Source organism: Eucalyptus grandis, chromosome 8 (assembly GCF_016545825.1).
Source record: "Eucalyptus grandis isolate ANBG69807.140 chromosome 8, ASM1654582v1, whole genome shotgun sequence".
Classification (NCBI taxonomy): Eukaryota; Viridiplantae; Streptophyta; class Magnoliopsida; order Myrtales; family Myrtaceae; genus Eucalyptus; species Eucalyptus grandis.
The window spans coordinates 31,770,049-31,795,050 of NC_052619.1; the positions used below are offsets into that span (position 1 = coordinate 31,770,049).

General features: G+C 40.4%; 2 protein-coding genes and 1 pseudogene across 4 annotated transcripts; 2 read left to right on the top strand and 1 right to left on the bottom strand.

The window, feature by feature from the left end:
* The window catches only part of LOC104414065, a 118,302-nt pseudogene that overhangs the window by 44,706 nt on the left and 48,594 nt on the right, over nucleotides 1–25,002 (top strand).
* On the top strand, nucleotides 7,510–8,589 carry LOC120287579 (TMV resistance protein N-like). The gene is made up of 2 exons (XM_039300443.1): nucleotides 7,510–7,628; nucleotides 7,814–8,589. Exon 2 carries the CDS (start codon nucleotides 7,972–7,974, stop codon nucleotides 8,380–8,382), a length of 411 nt encoding a protein of 136 aa, XP_039156377.1. The 5' UTR covers nucleotides 7,510–7,628; nucleotides 7,814–7,971; the 3' UTR covers nucleotides 8,383–8,589.
* On the bottom strand, nucleotides 19,621–23,985 carry LOC104414340. Of its 3 annotated transcripts, XR_005545703.1 has the most exons (5): nucleotides 23,850–23,985; nucleotides 22,578–22,759; nucleotides 21,987–22,178; nucleotides 20,865–21,002; nucleotides 19,621–20,141 (listed from the first exon to the last, which is right to left on the bottom strand). XR_005545703.1 is itself a non-coding variant. In XM_039300444.1 (4 exons), the coding sequence occupies exons 2-4, from the start codon at nucleotides 22,681–22,683 to the stop codon at nucleotides 20,050–20,052; spliced, it is 390 nt and encodes a 129-aa protein (XP_039156378.1). In that variant the 5' UTR covers nucleotides 22,684–22,759; nucleotides 23,850–23,985; the 3' UTR covers nucleotides 19,621–20,049. The 3 variants fall into 3 exon arrangements, 2 of the variants coding, with proteins under 2 accessions (XP_039156378.1, XP_039156379.1); XM_039300444.1 differs by lacking the exon at nucleotides 20,865–21,002; XM_039300445.1 differs by lacking the exon at nucleotides 19,621–20,141 and having other exon boundaries at nucleotides 20,788–21,002.

Consider the following 25,002-nt stretch of genomic DNA (forward strand, 5'->3'; position numbering starts at 1 on the left):
AAAATAAATAAGATCTACATGCTATCCACACTCACTAGAAAGAAAATACACTCATTTTTATCTGAAAGGTCCGGGCATGAGGCCAAGGTGGTTAGCATGCCCATAATCATGTTGCACCTTCCGTGCGTGTGACATACGCTCGGCCTATGGACGGTGTCTCAAAATTTGAACTCACTACGTCGAAGATCGACATGATTGATCGAGACAATCAGATGTGCAGATAATATGCATCACATTTGATGTTAATTTCATGCTGGATTTGCATTGAACAAAAGCATGAATCTTTTTATAAGATTAAGGGCTCTAGTCGTTTCGCAGAAAATATGACGTTTCTAGAAAATGTTTTGAAGGAAGCCATTTTTCAGAAAAATGATAATATTTTCCAGCGTTTAATTGAATCCTAAAAATAAATTAGAAAATATTTTTTGCCATTTGTTATAGAAAATTTCATTTAATTTTCCTCCGTGCACTCCTTTTAATAATAAATAAATTGAATTTTTTTTTATTTCTTCTTTTCCTCCTCCTTTTCGGTCGGTCGTTGACTGTGACATCCCAAATTTTCAATCATATTTTCTATTGAATAAATCGGGCATTTCGTCGATACGCCTATAAGGCTATTCTTAGAGTTGATCATTCTCAAGATAACTAGACTATCCAAGGAAGCCATTAAAGAATTTTATTGCAATAGATATGAGAATTCGATTAGAATTGGCTTCTCGACCGTGCTCATCTTTAGAGGCCATTACAGCATAGTATAAAATTGATTTGAAATCAGAGATAGATCGGTTCAACTGAGATGTGTGGCCAATCATGGGTGATACCATTAAGTTTGGAAATTCTCGCCGGTCGGCACTAGACTAATTTATCTATCATTTTGATACTCTATGTTCGTATTTAAATTCTCGAGATTTTCACGACAACCAAGAGTCGCCAATGTGTCAAGTGGGTTTATTGTGGCTTGAAGAAAATCGACCACGAGTCATTTGCACTAAAAATTTCTGAAAACTACTCGGTAGCCTAGGTTACGCTAAAAACGCGCATGAATGAAATTAACTGCGAATTTGAGTCCGATTTCAGAAATTGAAGGTTCTGTTATGTCACAATAAATTCTAGGAACGTCGACTTAGTCTTAGAAGATTTTTATGCAACCCGAGACTTTTTGGGAAATAGTTGGCATAGGACTGCTTTTGGTTCAAAAAAAGATAAGGATCGTTTTTTTTATCACAAATTTGGGAAGCAAGTGGATTGTATGGGTGGGGAAAATGCCAAATGGATCGGTGAGGTACGAATTGGATTTGTTGAGGCCGAATTGGATTGAATTAAGCACGAACAAGTGTCCAATTGAGAGAGATTGTGTCAAATTCGTATGCCCCCCATTCCCTATGGTTTTTGGACCATTTCAAGGTTGTAAGAGAGAGCATTGGTGGCTCATTGAGGGCCAAGGAAGCCATGCTTGGCTGTGCATGGGTCAAGGAGACAAGCATGTGGAAGATCAAGGCTTGTGGCCCCCTCCATCTCTCTCTCTTCCTCTACAAGCCAACTGGCCAGCCTTCCTTCCCCTCCATCCTTGCTGTTCGAACCCCTAGGAGCCAAAGGAAGTCGCCGGAAGCATCTAGTAGCCACCAGAGTCGCTCACATATCACCACTGTCGCCGGAACGCCGTCCGCGTGCAACCGCGCCCACGCCGTTGCCTTGCCACGCCATTGCCTCCGTCTCGCCCTCACGCCGTCCCAACCTTCTATTTGTGCATCCCAGGTGACTATCCAGCCACTGTGAGTGGTTGAGGAAGCCCTCCGAAGCCGCCATTCAACCCACCGAGCACCCTAGCCGTCTCCACCGGTCTTGCTTTGCCATAACCAGCTTTGTTTCTCTATCTTACAGCTCAAAACAGAGGGAAAAACAGTGGTTTTTCCAGCGGCTTCAAGAGCCGTTTTGAGGTGGTCCTGAGCCTCGGTTGCTAGGCCCGCTTTGAGAAAAGTCAAGCCCTGCGACGTTCCCGTCGTTTTGCACCGAACCGCCCGTTAAACAAGTGAGTTTAACTCACTAATCCCTGCTTAATCAGTTAATTATGCTTATATGTTGTTTAGATTTAATTAAGTGTAATTAGGTTGATAGATTAGAGTAGAGCAATTAATTTAGTGCATTATCAATACATGTTGGACAAATGGTGTTGACAACTAAATTTTGGAGACCCAGTTATTTATTGCATTAAAAAATTAGGGATTAATTTTTAACCCATAAAAAAATTAAATTAAATTGCATAGCATATAATTTTAGGTGCATTTATTTTTAATTTGCATTTGCATTGACCTGATGACAGATGGATTGGATTTGGTGGTTCTGAGCTTTAAATAGACAGGTCAGACTAAGCCCACGACAAGAGCAAATTGGCTCAAGCCCGTATTATTGACTCATCTTTGCGAGATTTCGAATTTGAAAAAATAATATTGCAATTTTGAAAAAATCGGTAGATAATATTCATTTTTTACAAAGGAAATCTAGAAGAGATGTGAAAATAAAAAGTAATATTGCCTGCGGAAAAGAAATCTTTACCGATGTTGATTTGAAAAGGAAATTGAAACCCTAATCCTTGGCCTATAAAAACGTTGTTCGCGTAGAGTTTTGGGAGGGCCACACAATAGAAACACATGGCCACAAAAAAAAAAAAAAAAAAAGAGAACTCACTTTCTCCACGGTGAGGGTAGGCAAATCAGAAATCTCAAAGCATATTGAGAGAAAACACGTTGAGAAGAGAGAGAGGAGCCTCATGGCCGAGCACCCTCGGCTGTGTGACCTTTGCGTCGACGATGCAACTTGACGACCCAGTTGTGTCACCGATCCACCTATTGCTCAGAGGCTGCACCACAATGACAATCTATTACCGCCATCGCTATTCTTCGCCAAGCTGCAAAAATTTGATTTTTTTTTTTTGCAGGTAAGTGACGCCGAGCACACCCACGGGCGAGAATCACCAAGCCAGTCCCACCAAACCTAGAGTCCACGGTCAAAAGGGTTGTTGAAATTTTGGTGAAATAAGTAAAAGAGGGGAATTTGTCTTCTTCTGGTGTTGTCCAAAAGTGAGATTGACGTGTGGATTTTTATGAGTTTATTTCATGCAAGCAAAGGGATATTTCTTGGGCGAGGATAACGTGAAGAGTTTGGTCCGTGGCGTCGTACAAATTTTGGAAAATAAATAGTGACGCTTCCTTGTCGAGATGCTGTCACCACCGAGAACCTGCGGCTCCCAGCTTACATCACGTGTCGATCTGTCGTTGCAGTTGTCGATCTTTTGCCAGGTTGTGGAGTTGTTCTTCTGTTTTGCAGGTTATCAATCACCGACGAACCACTCCGAGACTCCCGACCCGTGAGTCCCTACGTGATATCGCCGATCATCCGTGAACCATCACCGTCGACGCCGCCAAGCACCACCACACACCGCTGGTCACCCATTGAGCAGATTCCGTTCGGTTCAAATTTGGCAATATTATTTACGGAATTAGGTAATTATCTTATCTAAATTTGATTTGGATATTTTATTGCCTAATATATATTTTTTCAATATCTGACGTGCATATCTAAATGATAGACGCAACTGTACTCCGATTTTTTATTCCGTCTATAAAGTTTTAGATGGAATAATTAATTATGCAGGAATGAAATTGATATTTTAATATTTAAGACTTAAGATCGATTTATCGATTTTATTAGGAAAATAATCAAGTTTGATTGGATATCGTTTCCAAATTTGAATGATGGATAATATGTTTGGTGATCGTGAATAATTTGGTGCTTATCTTTTATTCACTTTATTTATCCCAAAAATACACAAAAAAAAAAAAAATTGCATTTTGCATTTCATGTATTTTAGATAGATTGCATCTTATGTTAGAGACTGTTAGGTTAAGATAATATCTTAGTTTAAATTAGGATTTAGTCTAATCCGATCCTTAATATCAGCTGGATAAAATCTTAATCTAGATAGTCAATTTTTTGCATTTTTCTTAATTTCGAATTTCATGAAAAATAAAAAATAAAATGTCTTAGGATAGATTAGTTTCAATTTCTAGGAAATATTGCATTTTTACAATAGAAATCATGCAGATGTCATGTACGATTAGGTTAATGAAATTCCCCTCATCTAGTGATTTTTGTTAGGTTAATTTAATTAGAAATTGCTCGTCATTAGAATAAAGTCATTTGGTTAATTTAGATTGCACATTTAATTATTGCATTTCTTTAGAGATTACTTTACTCATGTCATATAGTTTAAGTCATATTTTTATGCCATGTCATTTCATGTTAGATTAGTAACATCGCATTGCATATAGATTAGGTTCTAATTGAATTAAGTGAAAACAAAAAGAAATTGCATGTTAATTAGAAATCATATCTAGGGTTGATGATGTGAATTCTGATCTAACGACCCAGATGCTTTCGTTGCTACGAGGTAAGTCTCGTAATTTATTTATTGCTTTATTCGGTGTTAAATTGGTGATTTGCGCACTCGTATGATCACCTCACATGTTAGGGAAATAAATTTAAAATCAATCCAAGCTGCCTGCAAAAACCTTTTTGAAAATAAAAAGAGAAAGGCATTGAAAGGGCATTATAAAAGTTTAGTGTAACCAAGTCCCTGTATCCAAAGTCTCTGGTTTGTAAAAGTAAAATAATCCTCACATTATTTTACTTAGGTGTCTAATCGATCTACCGTAAACTGATTAGTAGCAACTCCTAGATAAAATCCATTTGTATGTTAAGAAATTTGAACTTAATTCGCGAATTGGTATAGGCTTGGGAGAGCTCAAGTCAAGTCTAGGCTTAACAATCAATTAGCCAAACCCTAGGTAGTTCGCAACCGAAAATTAGGTTGCGACAAATGGTTAGTGTAATTAGTAAGGAAATAGGTTCTTGTATTTATTGTATTTTTTAAAATATTTTCCGTAATTATTTAATTAATTATATATTTTTCAGAAATGAGGCTGGGATAGTCGACGACCAAAATTTTATGCTATTTATTGTGGTGCAGTCTGTTTATTTATTTGAACTCTAATTTGTGCTGAATTGATTTAATTGTGTTTTTAGGATTTTATTCCTAAATTAATCAATTTTGATAATTGATTGGAAATTATCGAGCGTCGGTTTACAACGCCAAAAATATTTTGGTGGACCATATAAGTGGTGGGATTTTCAAGGGTGAAAATACTATATTTTAGCTAAGGCCAATCGTGTACTAATACATGGCTATTTTTATCAGGTATGATAAAAATGATGAATTGTTATATGGTGAGAATGGTATACTATCTTGGCCTAGGGGCCATAATTTATCAGTTTTAGGCGAGCATATAGATAGTATACCATATTATCAGCTTTGGGTGAGCATGTATAGTATACTAGATTGGCCTGGGGGCCCTAATCCATCAGCTTTGGGCGAGCATATATACAGTATACTATATTATCAACTTTGGGCAAGCTATACTGTCTATTTTCAGCTTTGAGTGAGCAGTCCTAGACTAAGGTCGGACTTTATAGATAGTATTGAATATACCGACCAGGGAAAGATCGCGGTAACATGTAATTGACTGAGTCGATTAATCGATAATTCGATCTGATTGGGTAATGTGATGTGATTTGAGGTATCTGTAAATGATATTAATTTGCAGGGTAGAACTGAGGCCAAGGTAAGTCCTCTGACTCGTGTTATGCTTAGGCAATCTCTAAAGTGTATTGTTTTTCTAATCGGGTCTTAGGGGGTAGAACTCGCTGAGACATTGTCTCATTGGTTATTGTATAACCATTTTTAGGCCCCTAGTTGACGGCGATGGGGGACCCGAGGCCCGAAGTTCAGAAGGTGAAGCCCGAAGAATCGGCGAGCATGTCTGACTAGCTAGTCCTTTGACATTTCTCTTATGTTGAAAGCCGATTCTTTTTTATAGGCTTCTGTGTATAAACCTATGTGTTTATAAAAAGGTTTTTTTTTTTTTGCGAAAAATTGGTCCTACTTTTCTATCACATTATTTTATTGTTTGGGTTATATGCTTCTGCATGCGTATTAAAATAAAAAGGATCGGCAATAAGTTCTGGGACGTCGCTATTAATCGACCAAGGTGAGGGATGGGCACGTGCTTGGGGGATCGAGTCGTGACACTGACCATAGTGACTGCTAATGGCCAAAGGCGAGCCCCCGCACTCGTTGATCTAGCAAGTGGCAAGCTTCAGCCTTTCTATGACTAATAGTTGGTCATTGCCGAAGAAGAAAGAAAAAAAAAGGAAATATAGAAAAAAAGAAAAAGAAATAATTTGAACTTTTTAGAAAAGAAAATAAGAAAAAAAAAAAGAAAGAAAGAAGAGAGGGCTAGCTAGCTACACGTATGAGATAAAAGAGATTGAGTAAGGAAAATGTTTTCCCTTATTTGAAAAGCGGAAAATATTTTTTTTCCCTATTTAGAAGGCTTTTTATGTCAATGGAAAATATTTTCTCTAACTAATTCGTTTTTTATTGAACGAATATTGAAAAATTTGGAAATTATCGTTTTGGAAGTTATTTTCTACAAAATGAATGGATGCTAGAATTCAATTGTAATAACAATTTTATAAAAGAAAATGACTAATTACCAGATCCATTTTTGTTCTTTCGTTTTGGTTTTAACTTGATACAACCAACTCTCTATCCTGAGCAAGACCTTAAAAGGTCTAAGAGTCGGACCGAAGGGAGAACTACTCTGAGGTGGGAGACCCCTCTGGCTTTGGCTCGTATTCCCCTCTTCTCGGGAAGAAAAACTTGGGAAGATGCATGGGGAGTCTGGTGCCATGTTCCCCAAGGCATTGTATCAGGAGAATACAGGCAGCCTGCCACCATTGTATATCAAGTGGACAGGCGCTGGGGAAGCCAGGCTGGAGGGGCTAGACCCCTCTCGAGTGGTTGTGGAGCTGAGCTGGAGGACAATCTCCAAAATCCAAAGGCTCAGTAAGGAAACAACCACCCGCCCCAATTTTCTGGAGATTGGAGCTGGACGCATAAGCAACGGTACATGTTTTTAATCTTTCTTGTACAGCTAAAAGAGGACGATCATGTCTCGCCTCAAGATTGAGAATATTCGATTGGAGATGCCTCGCCGGAGATACGCCATAATCACCGGCAGCAATTTCTCGCACCAAGTTCTCTTACGTGGAGCGTTCAGACTAAAAGATTACCAAGTTTACATATCTTATTCCGTGGAAAAAGAAGAAAAAAACCATTAACTGAATGATGGGATCACCTGTAAAATCTCCCAATTACGCCCATGTAGAGGAAAAATCGCATCCGTAACAAAATGCTAAAAAGAGCACGCCTCCCCGGCCTTATAAAATCAGTTCTTGGGTGAAACCGGTTTGGGACAGATTTGAAAACCGGTTCTCAATTGAAACCGGTTTAATAAGTTCAAGCAAAGCACTAAAATGTCTTGAATTTAGAACACCTTCTACTTTCTGCTTCACGCTCCCAGATTTGGCCTCTCTCTCGTCTCTCCAGCGGCGCCCCTCGTTTTTTTCTCTCTCTGGTCTCGCCTGCGTCGCCGCCTCGTCTAGTCTCTCTCTCGATCTCACGGACCGCGGCCTCACCTTTGTCGGCCTGCCGTCAATCAGCCCACTAGGTACTCTCTCTTTATGTCAGTTTCGTTTTCGATTACTTCATGGAATGTTTTGATTCCGGCGTGCTGTAATTTTGATTTCTTCAGCAGTTCGCCATCACCGATTGATGGCTGTGAGTCGTGACTAACCGCACCCACCCCCGTTTTTTTTTTTTTTTTTCTTTTGTTGATGTCTTGCCTCAAGCAAGGTCATTGACAATTTTCGTTCAGCTCAATTCTGTCTCAAGTCCAGTTAGCTACGTGCGATGGCGTCCTCCACTGACACATCAGGAATGGAATTCGAGGTGTTCCTGAGTTTTAGGGTCCTGACACTCGGATTGGCTTTACTAGTTTCCTCTATCATGATATGGTTGAGAAAGGAATCCGTGTCTTTAGAGATGACAAAGAGCTCAACGTCGGTGAGAAGATTGAGGAGCTTTTCAAAGCCCTCAACGACTCTCAAATCTACATCCCCATCTTCTCTGAGGACTTTGCTTCCAGTCCATGGTGTCTCCGTGAGGTTGTTCAAATGATAGATTGTGCTAAAAATTCAAATGGGAAGAAGGAGATCCTTCCCATTTTCTTAGTGAAGCCGGAGGATGTCAAGAGCAGTACTGGATCGTACAGTAATGCCCTGTCTAAGCTTGAGAAGGAGAAGGCGAAGTATGGCGATGAGGAGGAGAAGTTGAAGTATGACCCCGATGAGGTGAAGAGCTGGAGAGATGCTCTTCGTGAGGTTGCATCTAGAGTTGGTTGGAAGCTGGAAGGACTAGAGTAAGTTTCCACAACTTTTTCGTGTAATTAATTTTAATATAATCTGTCAAAGAATTTTTTATTTAGGATAAACTCTAATCGATCACGTTATACATCTAAAGATATCAATAGTCTCTGTGCTTTTACCTTATGTTCAATCTTCGTCCTCTGAGAAATTAATTTCTCTGTAAGTTGATAAAAGTTGGGGTAAATGTTATGTCATCGTCAAGTTGCTGCTGAATGATAAGCTGGCATCCTGTTTGGTCGTCAAAAACCTTAAAACAAATTTATATAGCAAAATAAATATTTTTGAACAATTTAGAAAAAAAAGGTAAAGTAGAAACAACAAAAAGACAAGTATTAATGCTTATTAAGTGTAGATCAAACAGACTGATTTTGTACTACAAGCGTAGGAACTAATTATATATCTGATCAATCTCAAAATATTTCCTGTACATTAAAAATAACTAAAACTTATTTTTCTCCTGCGGTATCCTTCATTCAAACGACAAAGATATCCATTCATTATTTTCTCTTGTTTTTTCTCCTGTGGTATCCTTCCGAATCATTTCCATTTCCTCTTGCTCACTGCATCCAATCTAAGTGTTGGTTTTGAACCCAATTAACGAGAGTCTGGGCAGTATCCGAACTGAGTGATAGTGTTTAACCCAATCAATGCAATCAGGGCACCAGCCACGGTAGCTAATTCGATCACTTAATAATCTAGATAATTTTCACTATAACTTGAGATTGTTATGTTTAAATCAATTCAGATTTGTTATTTGAAAAACTGCCACAGTTTGTAAAGTGGTCTTAACATGTTTAGCTTATCTTATTCAAACAGCATATGCTTAAAGTTAGGAATAGTATGTTGTCGTCATTTTCTCAGTCTGAATTTGTCCACCATCGCTGTCTGGCAGGTATGGGGAACTCATAAAATTGATTGTTCAAGAGGTTCTACTTAAGCTGAAGGCAAAGAACAGATATCTTCCCGACAATCTAGTTGAAATGGATGATGAAAATGATATAGAGGAATTGTTGAAAGTGGACTCAGTTGATGATGTACGTTTTGTTATAATCTATGGGACGGGAGGTATTGGTAAAACCACTCTTGCTAGCGTTATCTTCAACCGATTTTGGTCTAAATTTGATTACTATAGTTTCCTTGATGATGTCCAAGACTCGTCGCAAGGTCAACATCTTCTACACAAGCAAAAGAAACTGTTATCCGATACATTGGGCTCAACCTCTGCTGACGAAATCCAAGACACCAACGAGGGGATTGATCGAATAAGCAGAGGACTTCACAACAAAAAAGTGTTGGTTGTTGTCGATAATGTGAACAAGGAGGAGCAACTCAATAAACTTGCGGGGAGCTACAAATGGTTCGGTCCTGGAAGCAGGATCATAGTCACACTTAGGGACAGAAGGACCATATTAAATTGGACAAGACTAGAAAATGACAAGCAAACACAACCTAGGCGTTACATAGAGTACCCAGTAAAGGAGATGCCTATGGAGCAAGCTATTAAGCTTTTCAGCAAGCATGCCTTTAGAAGAGATACTCCTCCGGAAGATTGGTGCAATTTCTCATTTGAAGTCGTTTCACACATTGGAAGGCTACCTTTGACTTTGGGAGTCGTGGGTTCTCTTTTCGCCAACACGGTCAAATCGAAGTGGGACGAGACATTGAAGGACTTAAAGCAAGTCCCATGTAAGGAAGTCCGAGAAACACTGATGATAAGTGTCAACAAATTGGACGCCCGGGAAAAACAAATATTCATAGACATAGCATGTTTTTGCATTGGGGAGAATGAGAAATATGCGTATTACATGTGGGATGATTGCAAATTTTATCCACACAGCGCAATTAATGACCTTCTCCTCATGTCGTTGATAAAGATCAATGAGCACAATAATACATTATGGATGCATGATGAAGTTCGAGATCTAGGAAGGTACATTGCCAACAAAGAGAATCTCGAAGATGCTGGAAATTGCCATTGTCTGGTGATTGACAAGAATAATTTAGACATACTGGGAGGGACGAGGTAAAGTTATCAAGAGTAGAACATATAATCAATCCAACAAAATCTTTCCTCGTGTGTTTTAAAAACGAGTATTGGTTGATGGCCTGCGCTATTTTGTAATTTATAGAGAAATAGAATGCTGACTCTATATAAACAACCAAAGTATATGTTTGCACGCCATACCTACGTAAAACGAGAAGAAAGTTAATGCGCCGTTTGCTCTGGTGAAATTCTTCCTTTTTTGTCCAGTGAGAATGAAAATGAGCTATGTTTCATTGAAAGTGTTTAGTCTGTGAAAATACAGAGCAATCAACACCAAATGGACCTTTTAAACATGCTCGGTTTGTCTTATTTTCAAGCTGAGAAGCACAAAAGTAATTAGTTTGGGCTCGAGTAACATTGATATTATTGACTACTTACATTGGTTTTTTGCTTCCTGTGCTGCCCACTCATCTTCATTCTTTGCTGCTGCTGGCAGGAAAAAAGGAGATGTACGAGCACTCACTTTGGTGATCCCTCATGACTTAACACCTGAAGACATAGCCTATTTGCCAAAGCTGAGGTTCCTTAGAGGGGACAAAATAAATTTTGTAGGTGACTTCAAAAATCGTCTTCGTAATCTGAGATGGCTTTCTTGGCAATCTTGCCCATTGGATTTTTTAGCAACGAATCTTCACTTGGTGAATTTGGTTGTGCTTGACCTCTCACGGAGCAATGTCACCCACAAGTGGGGTGGATGGAGGCATATTGAGGTACTAACCCACCTCACTTATGTTGGCTTCGAATTTTATTAATTGACCTTCATGAGCTAGTTGTATGCTATTGTATTCACGTACTTTCTTTGGCGTGGAATTGTCCTTTTTTTCTCATTGCAGATGGCAAAAAAGTTGAAAGTACTAGATTTGTCGTGCTGCTTTTTCTTAACCAAGACGCCCAACATTTCTGAGTTTGGCAAGTTGGAGAAATTGATTCTTAAGAATTGTTTGAATTTGCATACGATTGATAGCTCAATCGGTAAGGTAAAACTGCTAAATACTTTGGATATCGAGGGATGCCAATCCCTCGAAGGGTTGCCCAAGGAAATCGGTTCTCTAGAACGCTTGTCGGAGATTGTCATTGCTGACATCAGGGATCCGATCCAGTTTCAGCTTCCAGAGACACTAGGCAATCTAAAATCTTTAATGAAGTTAATAGTTCGATGTAATATCAACCAACTTCCTCACTCTAGTGAAAGGTTGAATCTCACGCATTCGACTATTTTTAGATGCAAGAATCTACATAAGTTTCTGAATTCTATTGGAGAACTAGAATTATTGGTCGAGTTGGATTTAAGTTCATGCGGTGATCTACACGAGCTTCCGAACTCCATTGGCAAACTAGAATCATTGGTCCGATTGAGTTTAAATAACTTGGAGTTCTCCATTCTTCCCAATTCCATTGGAACGTTAAAGAAACTCAAGCATTTACGTTTATCTAGATGCAAGAATCTATGTGAGCTTCCGAACTCTATTGGGGAGCTAGAATCGTTGATGAACTTGGATTTAGATTTTTTAGGGATCTCCGTTCTTCCTGATTCCATTAAAAGGTTAAAGAAGCTTGAGTATTTGCTTTTATCTAGATGCAATAATCTAAATGAGCTTCCAGAATCTATTGGGGAGCTAGAATCATTGGTTAAGTTAAATTTAAATTTGTCAAGGATTTCTGTTCTTCCTAATTCCATTGGAAGGTTAAAGAATCTCAAGTATTTGTTTTTATATAAATGCGAGAATCTACAAAATCTTCCGAATTCTATTGGAGAACTAGAATCATTGTTCGAGTGGGATTTAAGTTCATGCAGTGATCTACACGAGCTTCCAAACTCCATTGGCAAACTAGAATCATTGGTCCAGTTGAGTTTAAATAACTCGGAGATCTCCATTCTTCCCAATTCCATTGGAACGTTAAAGAAACTCAAGTATTTGCTTTTGTCTGGATGCAAGAATCTATGTGAGCTTCCAAACTCTATTGGGGAGCTAGAATCATTGGTGAACTTGGATTTAGATTTTTCAGGGATCTCTGTTCTTCCTGATTCCATTAAAAGGTTAAAGAACCTCAAGCATTTGATTTTATCTAAATGCAAGAATCTATATGAGCTTCCGGACTCTATTTGGGAGCTAGAATCATCAATCAAGTTGGATTTAAAACTCTCCCCGTGCTCCATTATTCGTGATTCCATTGGACAGTTAATGAATTTTACACATTTGTCTTTTTCTGAATGCGGAAATCTACTTGAACTTGTGCACTCTGGGGAACAAGAAACATTAGTCAAGTTGGATTTTAAACTCTTGGAGATCTCCACTTTCCTAAAGTCCATTAGAAGTTTTACGAGTTTCACACATTTGTCTCTTTCTAGATGCAAGAATCTATATGAACTTCCGGACTCTGTTGGGCAAATGAAGATACTAAAAGTCTTAAAGGTGGCATACACTAAGATACGCACCATACCTAAAGCTCTTGGAGGGGTGGAGACGCTAGAAGAGCTTGATGCCTCATTTTGTCTGCATCTCAAGGATGAAATCCTGTGGGAAACGTTGAGCCTGACCCGTCTGAGAATCTTGAACTTATATAGGAGCCCAATCTCTATAATTCCAAGAAACATCAATGATTTCTCTAGTCTCCAAACGCTTAAAATTGCAAGCCACCGGCTTTCCCCGTTGCCAGAACTTCCCTCACATTTGAAATGCCTGGTGGTTGAAGCTGCTGAATTTCCTGTTCTTCCCGATCTCTCGAGCCTAATTCATTTACATCATCTCGAAGTGCGTAAAGAACAATGTATGACATTTCGGATGCCAAACGAGGTTACCTCGCCTTGGAAGGATGTGCACTCCATCAATCGGCTTCCACCTAGCTTATCAACCTTGAAACTTCACACTATCCTACAATTGCCAGATTTCTGTGACTTCCAAAGCTTGTTGGTTCTCTCAATAAGTGGATGTCTAACACCACGCATGCCTGATCTATTGCGCTTGAAAAGGCTACAAGAGTTACGACTCAGTGACTTTCCCGAACTAGCGGAGATTCCAGGTTTGGGGGAACTAGAATCACTTATGTTTCTGCACATTTCCATGTGTAATGTGATCAAACTATTGCCTAACCTATCAAAGTTGAAAAATTTACGGAATCTTGAGCTAAAACATTGTGCAAAATTGAGAGCTGTCGAAGGCTTGAAAGAATTGAATTCTTTGACAAAAGCGGAGATCAAATATTGCGTGTCCTTGGAAAAGTTGCCCGATGTGCCAGAATTCACCGAGTTAAAGACTGATAGTATGGCGCCAGAAGCTGAAGGACGCACCATTCGTTCTACCGTGCTGGGGAAGCGATTGCAACTTTGGGGTTTGGAGGACGAATGTGCTTTGAAGGAGAATGCATCATCCCAAAAGTGCAGGAACTTCTGATTAGAGCACATCATGTCCGGGGTTTGAGCCAGTGCAGTACTAATGTGAGGTAGCTTTGAACTCCTTCCAGATTTTCTTTGCACCATAGATATAGGTATGAATACTGGCATCGAAATTCTCAGGTGCGTCTTGATTACATCAGAGGAAGACAGAAGTTTTCATTTCGGCTTTTGTTTGCGTACATGTAGAACTGGCTCGGAAAACTGGCTTAGAAAGAGTTGGCCGCGAGTTTTCAGAGTTTTGAGGCCCAGCACGTTTAACAAAGACGAATTAGCGACCCTGCACGTGGAATAAAAGCCAAATTGGCAACACACATTCACCACCGACATGTCACACTTGAGCATTGTGTTATATTTCGTGATGATGTTAAGACGATGTTTTCTTTGTCAAGTCGAATTCTTATAATGTTTTATTTCCTATCGATATCATCATTGCATTATGGATCATTTCAATATGTCAGACGAATTTGTTGCTTCTATAATCAGGTCCGTGGATTACTGGGACAGCAACAACTGGAGGAAGGCCTTGTAGGAATGGGCCTTGTCATCATCCCTGGCGGTGTGCCCAGGAAACCGAGAATGACAAGAGATGACCCGATTAGCAACACTTTTAACTCCACAGTTCCCATTGCAGCTGAAGATTTCAAGAAAGCTGGCACTTATGACCCAAAGAAACCGTTGGGCGTGACCATGCTCGATGTAGCTAGAGCAAATACCTTTGTGGTAGGTATCACTCCTGCTGATTCTATCGAGAAGCGTCGAGCATCTTTATGTTCAGAGTATCAATCAGGTCGTCACTTTATATGAGGCTACAAAGTAAGAAGCGTATGGTACCTTGTTTAGCATGCTATCTTGTTTCAAACATTATCTCTTGGGAATCCGCAATTAAGACCTTACTCCAAGAGCATCTTGTGAAAAGACCAGTAAGTTGAATTTTATTAAATAGGCTGACGCCCATCTGTGGGATCATGGGCATGGCTTAGAAGCAAGTTAATAAAATCAGCCTATTTGCAAGTCTAGCAGTAGAGTCCATAAGCCCGTGTATTTGATTGTTTTGGGTAAAATAATCATGTAACTGCTGTTATGTAATAGTGAATGTTATTTGTTCTCTCCTCATGATGATGATGAGGGTGTCTATGGTCATAGATACTTGGTACTAACACTCAGCAAAATTGGGAAAGACACCAGTTTCGAGAGAATTCTATAAAGAGAACAACTTTTTTATTTCCCAGGTTGACTTCTGATCTATTGTGCTCCTTGCAGGCAGAAGTACAGGGTCTTGATCCTAGAGAAGTCGACGTTCCAATTGTTGAAGGTCAAGCAGAAGTGACGATCTTACCTCTTTTATCTCAGGTTTGTGATGTATTCTTTCTAATGAGAACATATGTTTGACAGGGACGCTGTTAGAAATTGCACTTTTTTTGTAGAATGCTAATTGTCAGTTGGCATTTTCAAAATCTGTAGTTTAAACCACTCACTCGTCAAGAAATTGATTACCTGACATCACGCATCCAAAATGGCGGACAGAAGTTGTCGAGGTAAATAAATTTTTATCTTTTACGGATTTAGACTTCAATTTAGGCAGTGTTGCTGTCATATCACATTCCAATACTCTTCAGTTTTGCGTTTTCAGATCATAAAATATTGCCGTAGCTGTTCTAGTGATGTTCATTTTGTCCAGGGCTTGTGACAAGCTTCGGCGTACTGAGGTGGCCTAAAGAGTACATCGTTATAAGCAAGTATTTTTTTATTCCCAGACACATTACCGCATGCTTAATCATGTTAGAGTCTCTAAATTCTTTTGATTCACGAGCTATTTTGAAGATCTACTCTATTGAGAACTTTCTTTAAGAGAAGGATGATATTTTCACGAGAATCACATCTTAGGTCCATGTGGGCATATATCTTTTGCAAGTCAACTTTATGGCATGAAGCCTTTGCCTGTGCACTGTAGTGAACATAAGAGAGCTTCTTTTATCACTCCTTGCAGAGGTCAAGGAACACGATTTACCAAATGCCACCTCGGAAACCTATGCACTACCACTATCCAGGAAAAAAAGTGTTACTAAAGATCTTTCTCAGGATTGATGGGACACCTCACGTGTAAAAGTATGTAAGAGGTGATTACTTTGCATGGTGCTAAAGTCAGAAGCAAGCAGCTGTGAGAATGTCTTTAGCGTTTGATTAATTTGTCAGGTCCTCATTAAGGAAAACAAAGGAAGGTAAAAGAAAGAATGTAGAAGCAGAGCACCATACATCTTTTGTTGTTACGGCGAAGAGAATGACTTTCATTTTGATGATAAGTGAAAAAGTTCATGCAGTGATAGAATTGTCAAATATATCAAATTTTCTAGAAGTGATTGTTGATGTCAACTTGAAACTGGATTTTTCTGCATCTATTTCCACAACAAAATTGTGGCATGATGTCTTAATCTTCATCTGTCTGCTTCCTTCAGTATGTCGTGAAGCCGACTGAATTGTGTACTCTGTGTTTCGACTACTTTCAAGCTGAAGTTGGAGCTGGCTCTGCAACTCTCTCAATGGTGAGTCCTTGTTTTGGCCCTTTGAATTGTAGTCTGATATCTGTCATGAACTGGAAGTTTGATGGCTATTTGATATGCGGACTCTTTTCACATGCTCAAATAATGTGTAAATGAAATATGCAGGGCTCTTTTCCGCCGTTTGGTAGGTTAATTAGATTTTCCGGAGAAAAATCACCAAAAAATCAGATTTTTATTTTTATTTTTCTTCTCTTATATTCTCTTTTTCTCTTTTTTTTCTTTCCTGTTTTTCTTTTCTAGGAAAAGAAAAAAAAAACAAAGAAAAGAAAAATAAAAAATTAATAACTAATAATTAAAATTTCGTTTTTTAAATATTTTTATAAGAATGAACTTTTTATTAAATAATGACCCGAGCGCCAAGAACCCATGCATGATCTTTGTGGACTAGAGCTTGAGTATCCGAGATTTGAACAATTCCTTTATGGACCGAGGCTTAGGTGCCGAGAATCGTTCATGGGCACTAGGGGTTTGTGGGTGCCGAGGGCTCAGGCCCAATCATTGGAGACTTGGTCTTGAACATCGCGACCCATGACCAATGTTATAGTTTTCATGGCCAAGTGTAAAGTTTCGAGTCCAAGTATCGATACTTAATCATATTTTGCAAAATGTTTTCTATTTTCAAAGAGGAAAATCATTTTCTTTCTGTTGACTCATTTTTCTAAGCGAACCGAACACTGAAAAATGAGGAAAATGTTTTTTCAGAATTTGTTTTCCATGAAACAAACGGAGCCGAAACGACCAATGATTTTCTTTATTGTTGTCCCCATCTTTCAGATGATTGAGCTTCCGTTCTTTTTATTCAAAGTGCGCCTCAGTTGTACTGGGGCTAAGGAGGTTCTTCCCCTTGGCCTACTGAATGAGTACAAAAGGTCTCGAGTTTTATTACTCTCAAAATTTTATTTCTACTTTGACTACATCAAAGGAAAATTATTTTTTTAAAATTTCGGCCTTTGTTTATTAACATGTAGAGCTAGCTTGGAAAAGGCAAAGAAAGAGCTAGTAGAAGAAGGGCACTTCATTTATTAAGAAGTGAGAAGATTAAAAATGTGGCCTTTTCGCTAGGAAAGAGGAGATGTCCTTTTCTTGGGTTTTGTCTTATTTTTCTACTAAAAAAATTGTTACTTGGGAATAAGTGGTTCAGACCTAGGAAGATATCGAAGTTTGTTTTACATAGGTGACTTAGAAACCACGGAGGTTTTTCCTTTCTTGCATGTAACGTAGTCAAATGGTAATCTGTGTATAACCTGGTGGACGGATGCTTGTATATTATTATACTCGTCCCGTCTTTCTCATGTGTGTTTGAATTTCCGACTTTCCGACTTTCTTATGCACCCCTAATGTCGCCTTTACGCACCATCAGATGTGCAATGTCGCAATGAGCAAATGATAGACAGAGAGTGCTGAATAAGTTGAAGCTCGTCTTTGGCACCAGGCTTGAAGTTTAACAGGCTCAAATGCAGCTTTTTATGGCTTTGTCCAGAAGATTTAAGAGACCAAAAGGAGCAAGAGAACCATTACAAAGTCTCTTCTTGGTAACTGGCAGAGGGAGTCGAAATTATCATTTGGACACAAATCCACAATCACCAGCATCAATTTCTCACACCAAGTTCTCAGGAGCATTTAGACTGATAGATTACCGAGTTTATTTTTTGTTCCATGAAAAAACAACTAATTTGCCCCCCAAAAAAAAAACAAATCGAAAGAAGCTTTAGAACATTATTTTGGAGTTGGATCAGCCTCACAAAATTTGCTGCTTTTTTTGGGTTGTTAGTGGCTTGTTACGCATCACCGGCTGATGACAAATGACTTGCTTGATGTTAAAAGATAATTCAAAATACGTCTTGCAAGTCTGACCGTATTAGTCCTGAAATTATTCTACGTTGTAATGACAATTTGGAAGAGACTTTGGCAATAATGACAGTATTCTGCAGGACGGCAGAGGTAGGAGTGCGGTGTAGCAAGAGCAATGTCGCCCCAAAGCTTTGGATCCCTTCATACGGTTTCCTTAGAGTTGCTCTGCAGCAATACTTTGCAGTGTGGGCGGAGAAGTGCGATGGAGGAATGATGCACGAATTGGCCCATATTCGTCAACTAACACCGTCAAAAATTGAATGAAGCAGATACAATCTCGATAGCTACCATACAGGTTCTTATCAATCTTACACTCTCATGTAGATTCGGAGAGTGCAAACTGATCTCGAGTCGACTACATGCAATTGAAAAAATGGGCAATAAACTGCCCCGATTCCAATAAATTGGTGAGCCATATCACTATTACCATAAGATTGAGCAAGTAAATCTCACACCTGTTTAACAGTCTCAAGCCTACTAAACTGTAGAGCAGTGGATATTGCTGCAGATCCCATGAGGTTAGAATTCTAGCTATTTAAGAGTGGTATCTCATTGATGGCTCGACACTCTGTTTTTCTTTCTACCAGCTCTCAAGATTTGGTGGTTTTCACTGATCTATCTTTTAGTCTTTCAACGTATTTTATTCTACAATTTCATCAGATGCTCATGTAGGTTCCACGGATGTCTGTCCTGTCACATGTAGCCATCTTTTTCTCCCCTTCAAAAAACTAGGCATGGCTTAACCCACAAATAATAATTAGAACCATCTTCGATGTTTCGGACGGGTTGGAAGACCTCTGACTAATCTTTGTGGTGTACTAAAAGGTTGAGAGTAAAACTCACCTCGAACTTGAACAGGAAAAACACATTAAAGAAGCTCAAGGCTTTGAATTGGTTTAGAAGACTTCGAATTGGTCAGTCGAAGTATTGAGCCTGTTCGGTCAATAATGTTATTGGGCTGCTGAAGTCTCCTACTAACATGGTCTGTGACTTGGCCTACTAACATAGCACTCTGATGTGGTAGGGCGTGATCTGCGGGTAAAGAAATTCAACCGAGCGCTTTTACGGCGGCTAATAAGTTAACTGATTATGTCAATTCAGTTTTTGGAGGCAAAAGTTACTGTAGTGCACAATAATCTGGACTAGGGATTAAAATTCCGACGTCCATCACGTTCACATGGAATGGAGCTGCAATTGGACGGGACTATTGACTACGTGGCCCGATGATAAGGAGGCGGAGCAAGGTGTTGTTAGAGGAGGCGCAAGGAGACTCTTTCGCCAGACAGATGTCGACGACAATGGAAAGTTCTGCTTGTGGGAAGGTGTGATTTCTGGGAAGGGAGTGATGGGCTAAACTCAATTTGAGTATTATGCTTTTCAAAACTCTCTCGCCTATGTAGAGATTTCTCTCTCGCCTATGTAGAGATTTTCTTCTCGTCTCTGTCGAGCTTTCGTCTTCTTCCTCTATCTCTTGCTTCTGGGTTTCTTCTTTTCCTGTAGCTAATGGAAGGACTTTCGGATGATGGCCCCCTCCGAACTTGTTTTCCATCCATTTCTTTCGTGAATGTAGTTTTCTGACCACCTGGTCTTCTCCATCTTTCTTCTTTCCCCCTTCATCTCCCCTGCTTTCTGGTCTCGTCGCTCTCTCACTCTTGTTTTCTTTTTCTGTTGTCTCTCTCAAATTTCTGAAATTCTCATCTTGCATGTTCCCGATTCACCTTTATCTCTTTGCATGGATGGGTTTTCACTTTGTTTACTCTCCGTTCTTTGCTGATACCACCATACAGTAGAGTTTCTCTTCGGATGGCGTATTCGTCTCAGGGAGAGGACGCCCGACTTGCCGCTCTTTGCAGTCGGTTAGGTCGTTTATGGACTCCTAAGCCGATTGAAGTCTGGGAAGACGAGGCCCCTGCAGCAAAGCTTGAGGAATGTAAGTTATGTCTAATAGGGAAGATTCTCTCTACTTCTACTGTCAATCTCCCTGCTTTTCAGCATACAATGAATCGTATATGGCGCACAGACAATGTTGAGGTATCACAGAGGGAGGAAGGTCTCTACGTTGTCAAGTTTAACTCGGAAGCAGAAAAACAACGCGTGTTCGAAACTGGTCCCTGGTTATTTTCTAATAATCTGGTCATTCTTAAGCCCTGGACCCCGAATACTCCCTTTCACTGTTATGACTTCACATGCTGTGCATTTTGGGTCCAAGTATTTGGCCTTCCTCTAGAGCGATGTACTCCTCAACTTGTTAGCAAGGCTGTGAGTGAAGTGGGAAAGGTTCTGGAGGTTCGCATAGAATCTAAGGATAAGTCACCAATCCGAGTTGTGCGAGCTAAAGTGGAACTCAGCCTCTCCGAGCCGCTAAAACCTGGGAAACTTATTCGCATAGCAGGGAAAAGCTTATGGCTCGACTTCCGTTACGAACGTTTACCCCACTACTGCTATTCTTGTGGAATTATTGGTCACTATGCATCATATTGCAAGGATATTCCCTATGAGGATACTAAATTTGATAGCAGGGATCAACTATACTATGGGCAATGGCTTCGGGCTGATGTAAGGGAACACAGTCCTTTCTGGCAAGCCTTTTATGAGTCTACAACACCTCCAGAAACTTTGGAAGAAACCGTACCTGAAACTCCTCCATCAGGTCAACTCTTACTCCCTGCTGTTCCTTCTGAGATCCCTCAACAAACCCCTCCAATGGAGGCTCGACCAACTCAGCAGCTCCACTCCTCTCCTGAGCCTATGGTCTTGTTCCCTTCCCACCCTGCACCAGCACAGCAACATGATTATTCCAATTCCACAGCAGAAGCTTCTTCCTCTAAGAAGACTAAACATTCGCACTTGCGTGCAAAACCAAATCCTATAAAAAAGGCTAAGCGTTTTTTGACGTATCACTCTCGTTCCATCCCTCTTGACACTCTTGATGAGAGTCTGCTCTTAGATACACCCATACTGGAGGCCCCAAGGGCCGAGGATTGGGCTGTGGTGGCTTGCCCGACAAAGCCACCTATGGACAAATGAAGATATTAAGTTGGAACTGTCAGGGATTGGGCAATTCCCTGACAGTTCAAGCCCTGAGAGCCTTAGTGGCTCAAGATCGGCCTGATATTATCTTTTTGATGGAGACTCGGAACCAGGAACAGGTTATTATAAATATACAACGGCGGCTGCATTATCCTAATAGATTTGTAGTTAATCCTATCGGTTTGGCAAGGGGCATGGTTCTTTTTTGGCTAGACTCTGTTTCTCTCTCAGTTACTGCTCACAGTTCCTATTTTATAGATGCCATATGTTCTTATGATAGATGCCCTTCCCCTATGTGCACTACCTACCTACATGCTCCTGCTGTCTATAGCCAAAGACTCCCTTTTTGGGCTGATTTGAGGTGGCTTAGCCTCTTACATACTCTGCCTTGGCTATGCATTGGTGATTTCAATGAGGTTCTACATCCTTGGGAAAAGATAGGGCAGAAACCAGCAGATCAGTATCGCTTAAACTCCTTCAGAGAAATGATCCATGATTGTGCTTTGTTGGACATGGACTCTAAGGGCTGTGCCTATACGTGGGTTAATCAGCGTAGTGGTGCTGCTATCATCAAAGAAAGGCTTGACCGTGCATTATGTACGATTGAATGGCGAGTGACCTTTGCGAATGCCGAAGTTATAGCCTTACCTGCTATTGCCTCTGATCACAGTCCACTTCTACTTAATACTGATCAAAATGCAGCTAAAAAGAAGAGATTATTTACCTTTGAATCTTTCTGGTTGCAAGACCCTGACTGCCACAGGGTGGTTTCCGATACCTGGTCTTCTTCCTCTCTCGTAAATGCTACAATCTCCAAGAAGCTCCAGGCTACCTCGGCTGCCTTGTTGCGATGGAGTAGTCATAAGTTCAAAGCGGGTCATCATCAACTTTCTCTCCTTCAGCAGCAGCTTCAGCACTGCACCAACCAACCTATCGTCAATCATAATTATATTCACATCAATTCTCTGAAGATGCAAATTCAGCACATATGGTCTCAAGAAGAGCACTACTGGGCGATGCGGTCTCGCATCAAATGGCTGCAGTGTGGGGATAAAAACACGAGATTTTTTCAAGCTACGGCTATCCAACGTAGAAAAAGAAATACCATCACCACCCTACAGGACAGTAATGAGAACTGGATCCGACTCCCAAACCAGCTTAAACAGATGACTTTTGATTTTTTCAGGGACCTGTATACCTCCGCAGGCCCTAGGGATTTTCATCCTATTCTCGCTCAATGTCCTACGGTTGTTACAGCTGACATGAATGCTTTACTGACTGCTGAACTTACACGGGAAGAGGTTAAACGGGCTACCTTTCAGCTGGGCGCATCCAATGCACCGGGTCCTGACGGCTTGAATGGTCTCTTCTATCACCACCACTGGGATATTCTTCAGGAGGACGTTTATCGTATGGTCCATACTTTCTTCAGTTCGGGAGTGTTGCCCGCAGAAATCAACAAGACCTCCATATCTCTAATTCCCAAGACTCCAAACCCTGAAAGATTAGATCAGTTTCGTCCGATTAGTTTATGTAACTTTAGTTACAAAATCATATCCAAAATCTTAGCAAATCGCCTGAAAACTTGCCTACCTAAGCTAATCTCCCAAGAACAGAGTGCATTTATCTCAGGCAGACAAATACAAGACAACATACTCCTCGTTCAGGAGGTTCTACATCAAATTAGAACTCGCACAAACAAGAAAAAATTCCAGGGAATATTGAAAGTGGATATGAAAAAGGCCTATGACAGGGTGGAGTGGGATTTCTTGGCTGCCTATCTTTCTCAGTTGGGTTTTCATGCTAAATGGATCTCCTGGATTATGCATTGCGTCTCTTCAACATCTTTTAGTGTTAAATTTAACGGCGAAATGCTACCTACTTTTCAGCCCTCTCGGGGTCTACGCCAGGGTGATCCTCTTTCTCCCTATTTATTTATCCTAGTGGCTAATCTGCTCTCCTCACTTATCCTTCAAGCTGTGGACATGGGATCTCTAAGGGGAATAAGACTCAATCGATGGTGTCCTGTTTTATCTCATTTACTTTTCGCTGATGATTCTATCTTTTTTTGTGGAGGGTACAACTAGAGAATGTCAAAATCTCGGTAATATACTCAATCGCATCTTGTTTTAGCCCTTTGGTCAAGCCATTAACGAAACAAATCAGGTCTATTTATGGGAAATCATGCCCTCGGCCTCTTCTAGTTAACCTGGCTAGTGAACTTCGGGTTCCTATTTTGGAAAAATCTGGTAAGTACCTAGGTTTACCTTCCGATTGGGGCTCTTCCAAAAAGAATATGTTTGCTTGGCTCTTTGACAGGGTTAATGCAAAATTGGAGGGATGGAAAGAGTCTTTCATTTCTAAAGGAGGCAAGGAGGTTCTTTTAAAATCGGTTGTTCAATCTCTACCTCAGTACGCTATGTCTATATTTAAGATCCCGGTCTCAATATGCAAATCCATTGAACAAAAAATTTCCAGGTTTTGGTGGAAAACAAACAATAATAAATCTGGCATTCATTGGAAACAATGGGATCTACTCAAAGCCAAAAAGATCTTTTGGAGGTATGGGATTCCGAGATTTTCTAACCTTTAACAAGGCTCTCCTGGGTAAACAGGCATGGAGATTGTTCCAAGATCCTTCATCTTTGTGGAGCCGTGTCTTTAAAGGTTTGTACTTTCCTTTCAAAACCTTCTGGCATGCCGACAGAGGTCATAGACCTTCCGGGGTTGGCTGAGTATCTGTTAGGAAGAGATTCTATTAGTCCAAACCTTCAATGGTCAGTTGGGAATGGCCAATCAATAAAAGTCCGTGAGGATAGATGGTTACCTGCTGGTATTCTAGGTGGTCCTGCTCTCCGAGATGAACCCCACACTGTTGCTGGTCTGATAAGCCCCTCTTCGAATGAATGGAATATCGCTCCGCTCAATCGTTTCTTTGATGACTCCACCGTACAGCAGATCCTTCCGATTAAAACTTTGGCCACTTTCGACAGCAGATAAACTCATATGGACAGGCACACATGATGGCATCTATTTTGTCAAGAGTGGCTACAACGTACTTCATCGATCCACACATCAGCAGGTAACCTCTCAGGCTTCTTCTTCTTACCAACCTCCCAAACTTGTTTGGAAAAAGATTTGGAAAGCACAAACTTCACCCAAGATTCATAATTTTTTATGGTCGTATGTCGAATGCATTACCAACTAGAGATAATCTATATCATGAAAGATCATTCAAACCCCGTCCGTGGTCTATGTTCCTCTGCCTCCCCAGAAACTACTGAACACCTTTTCTTGCATTGCCCTTGGACTCAACGCATTTGGACTCATTCAAAGGTACACCTCAATATTTTTACTTATACCCCTACCCGAATGGACTTATGGTTAGCAAATTTTCTCGCTCAAAACAGAGGCTTACCGGACTTTGAGCGAGGTTGCAAGCCTTCTTTGGGAAATCGGAAGGCGCGGAATCACTTCATCTTTCGCCGCGTTCGGAAGTCCCCGAGATCAGGTTATCGACTCGCTTTTGCCCGGCCTCTCTACGAAACGAGTCCATCAAAAGGATTTAAAGGGCCATTCCTCTTGGCTGAGCCCCAATCGGTCTTGGAAACCTCCCCGTGGGCACGATGAAGATCAATCTCGGACGGCTCCTTTCCCACGGCATCTCACGAGAGGATCGATTGCTGGTATGGCCCGCGACCACTCGGGTAGACTGCTTGGTGGAATCACACGCCCGTCTC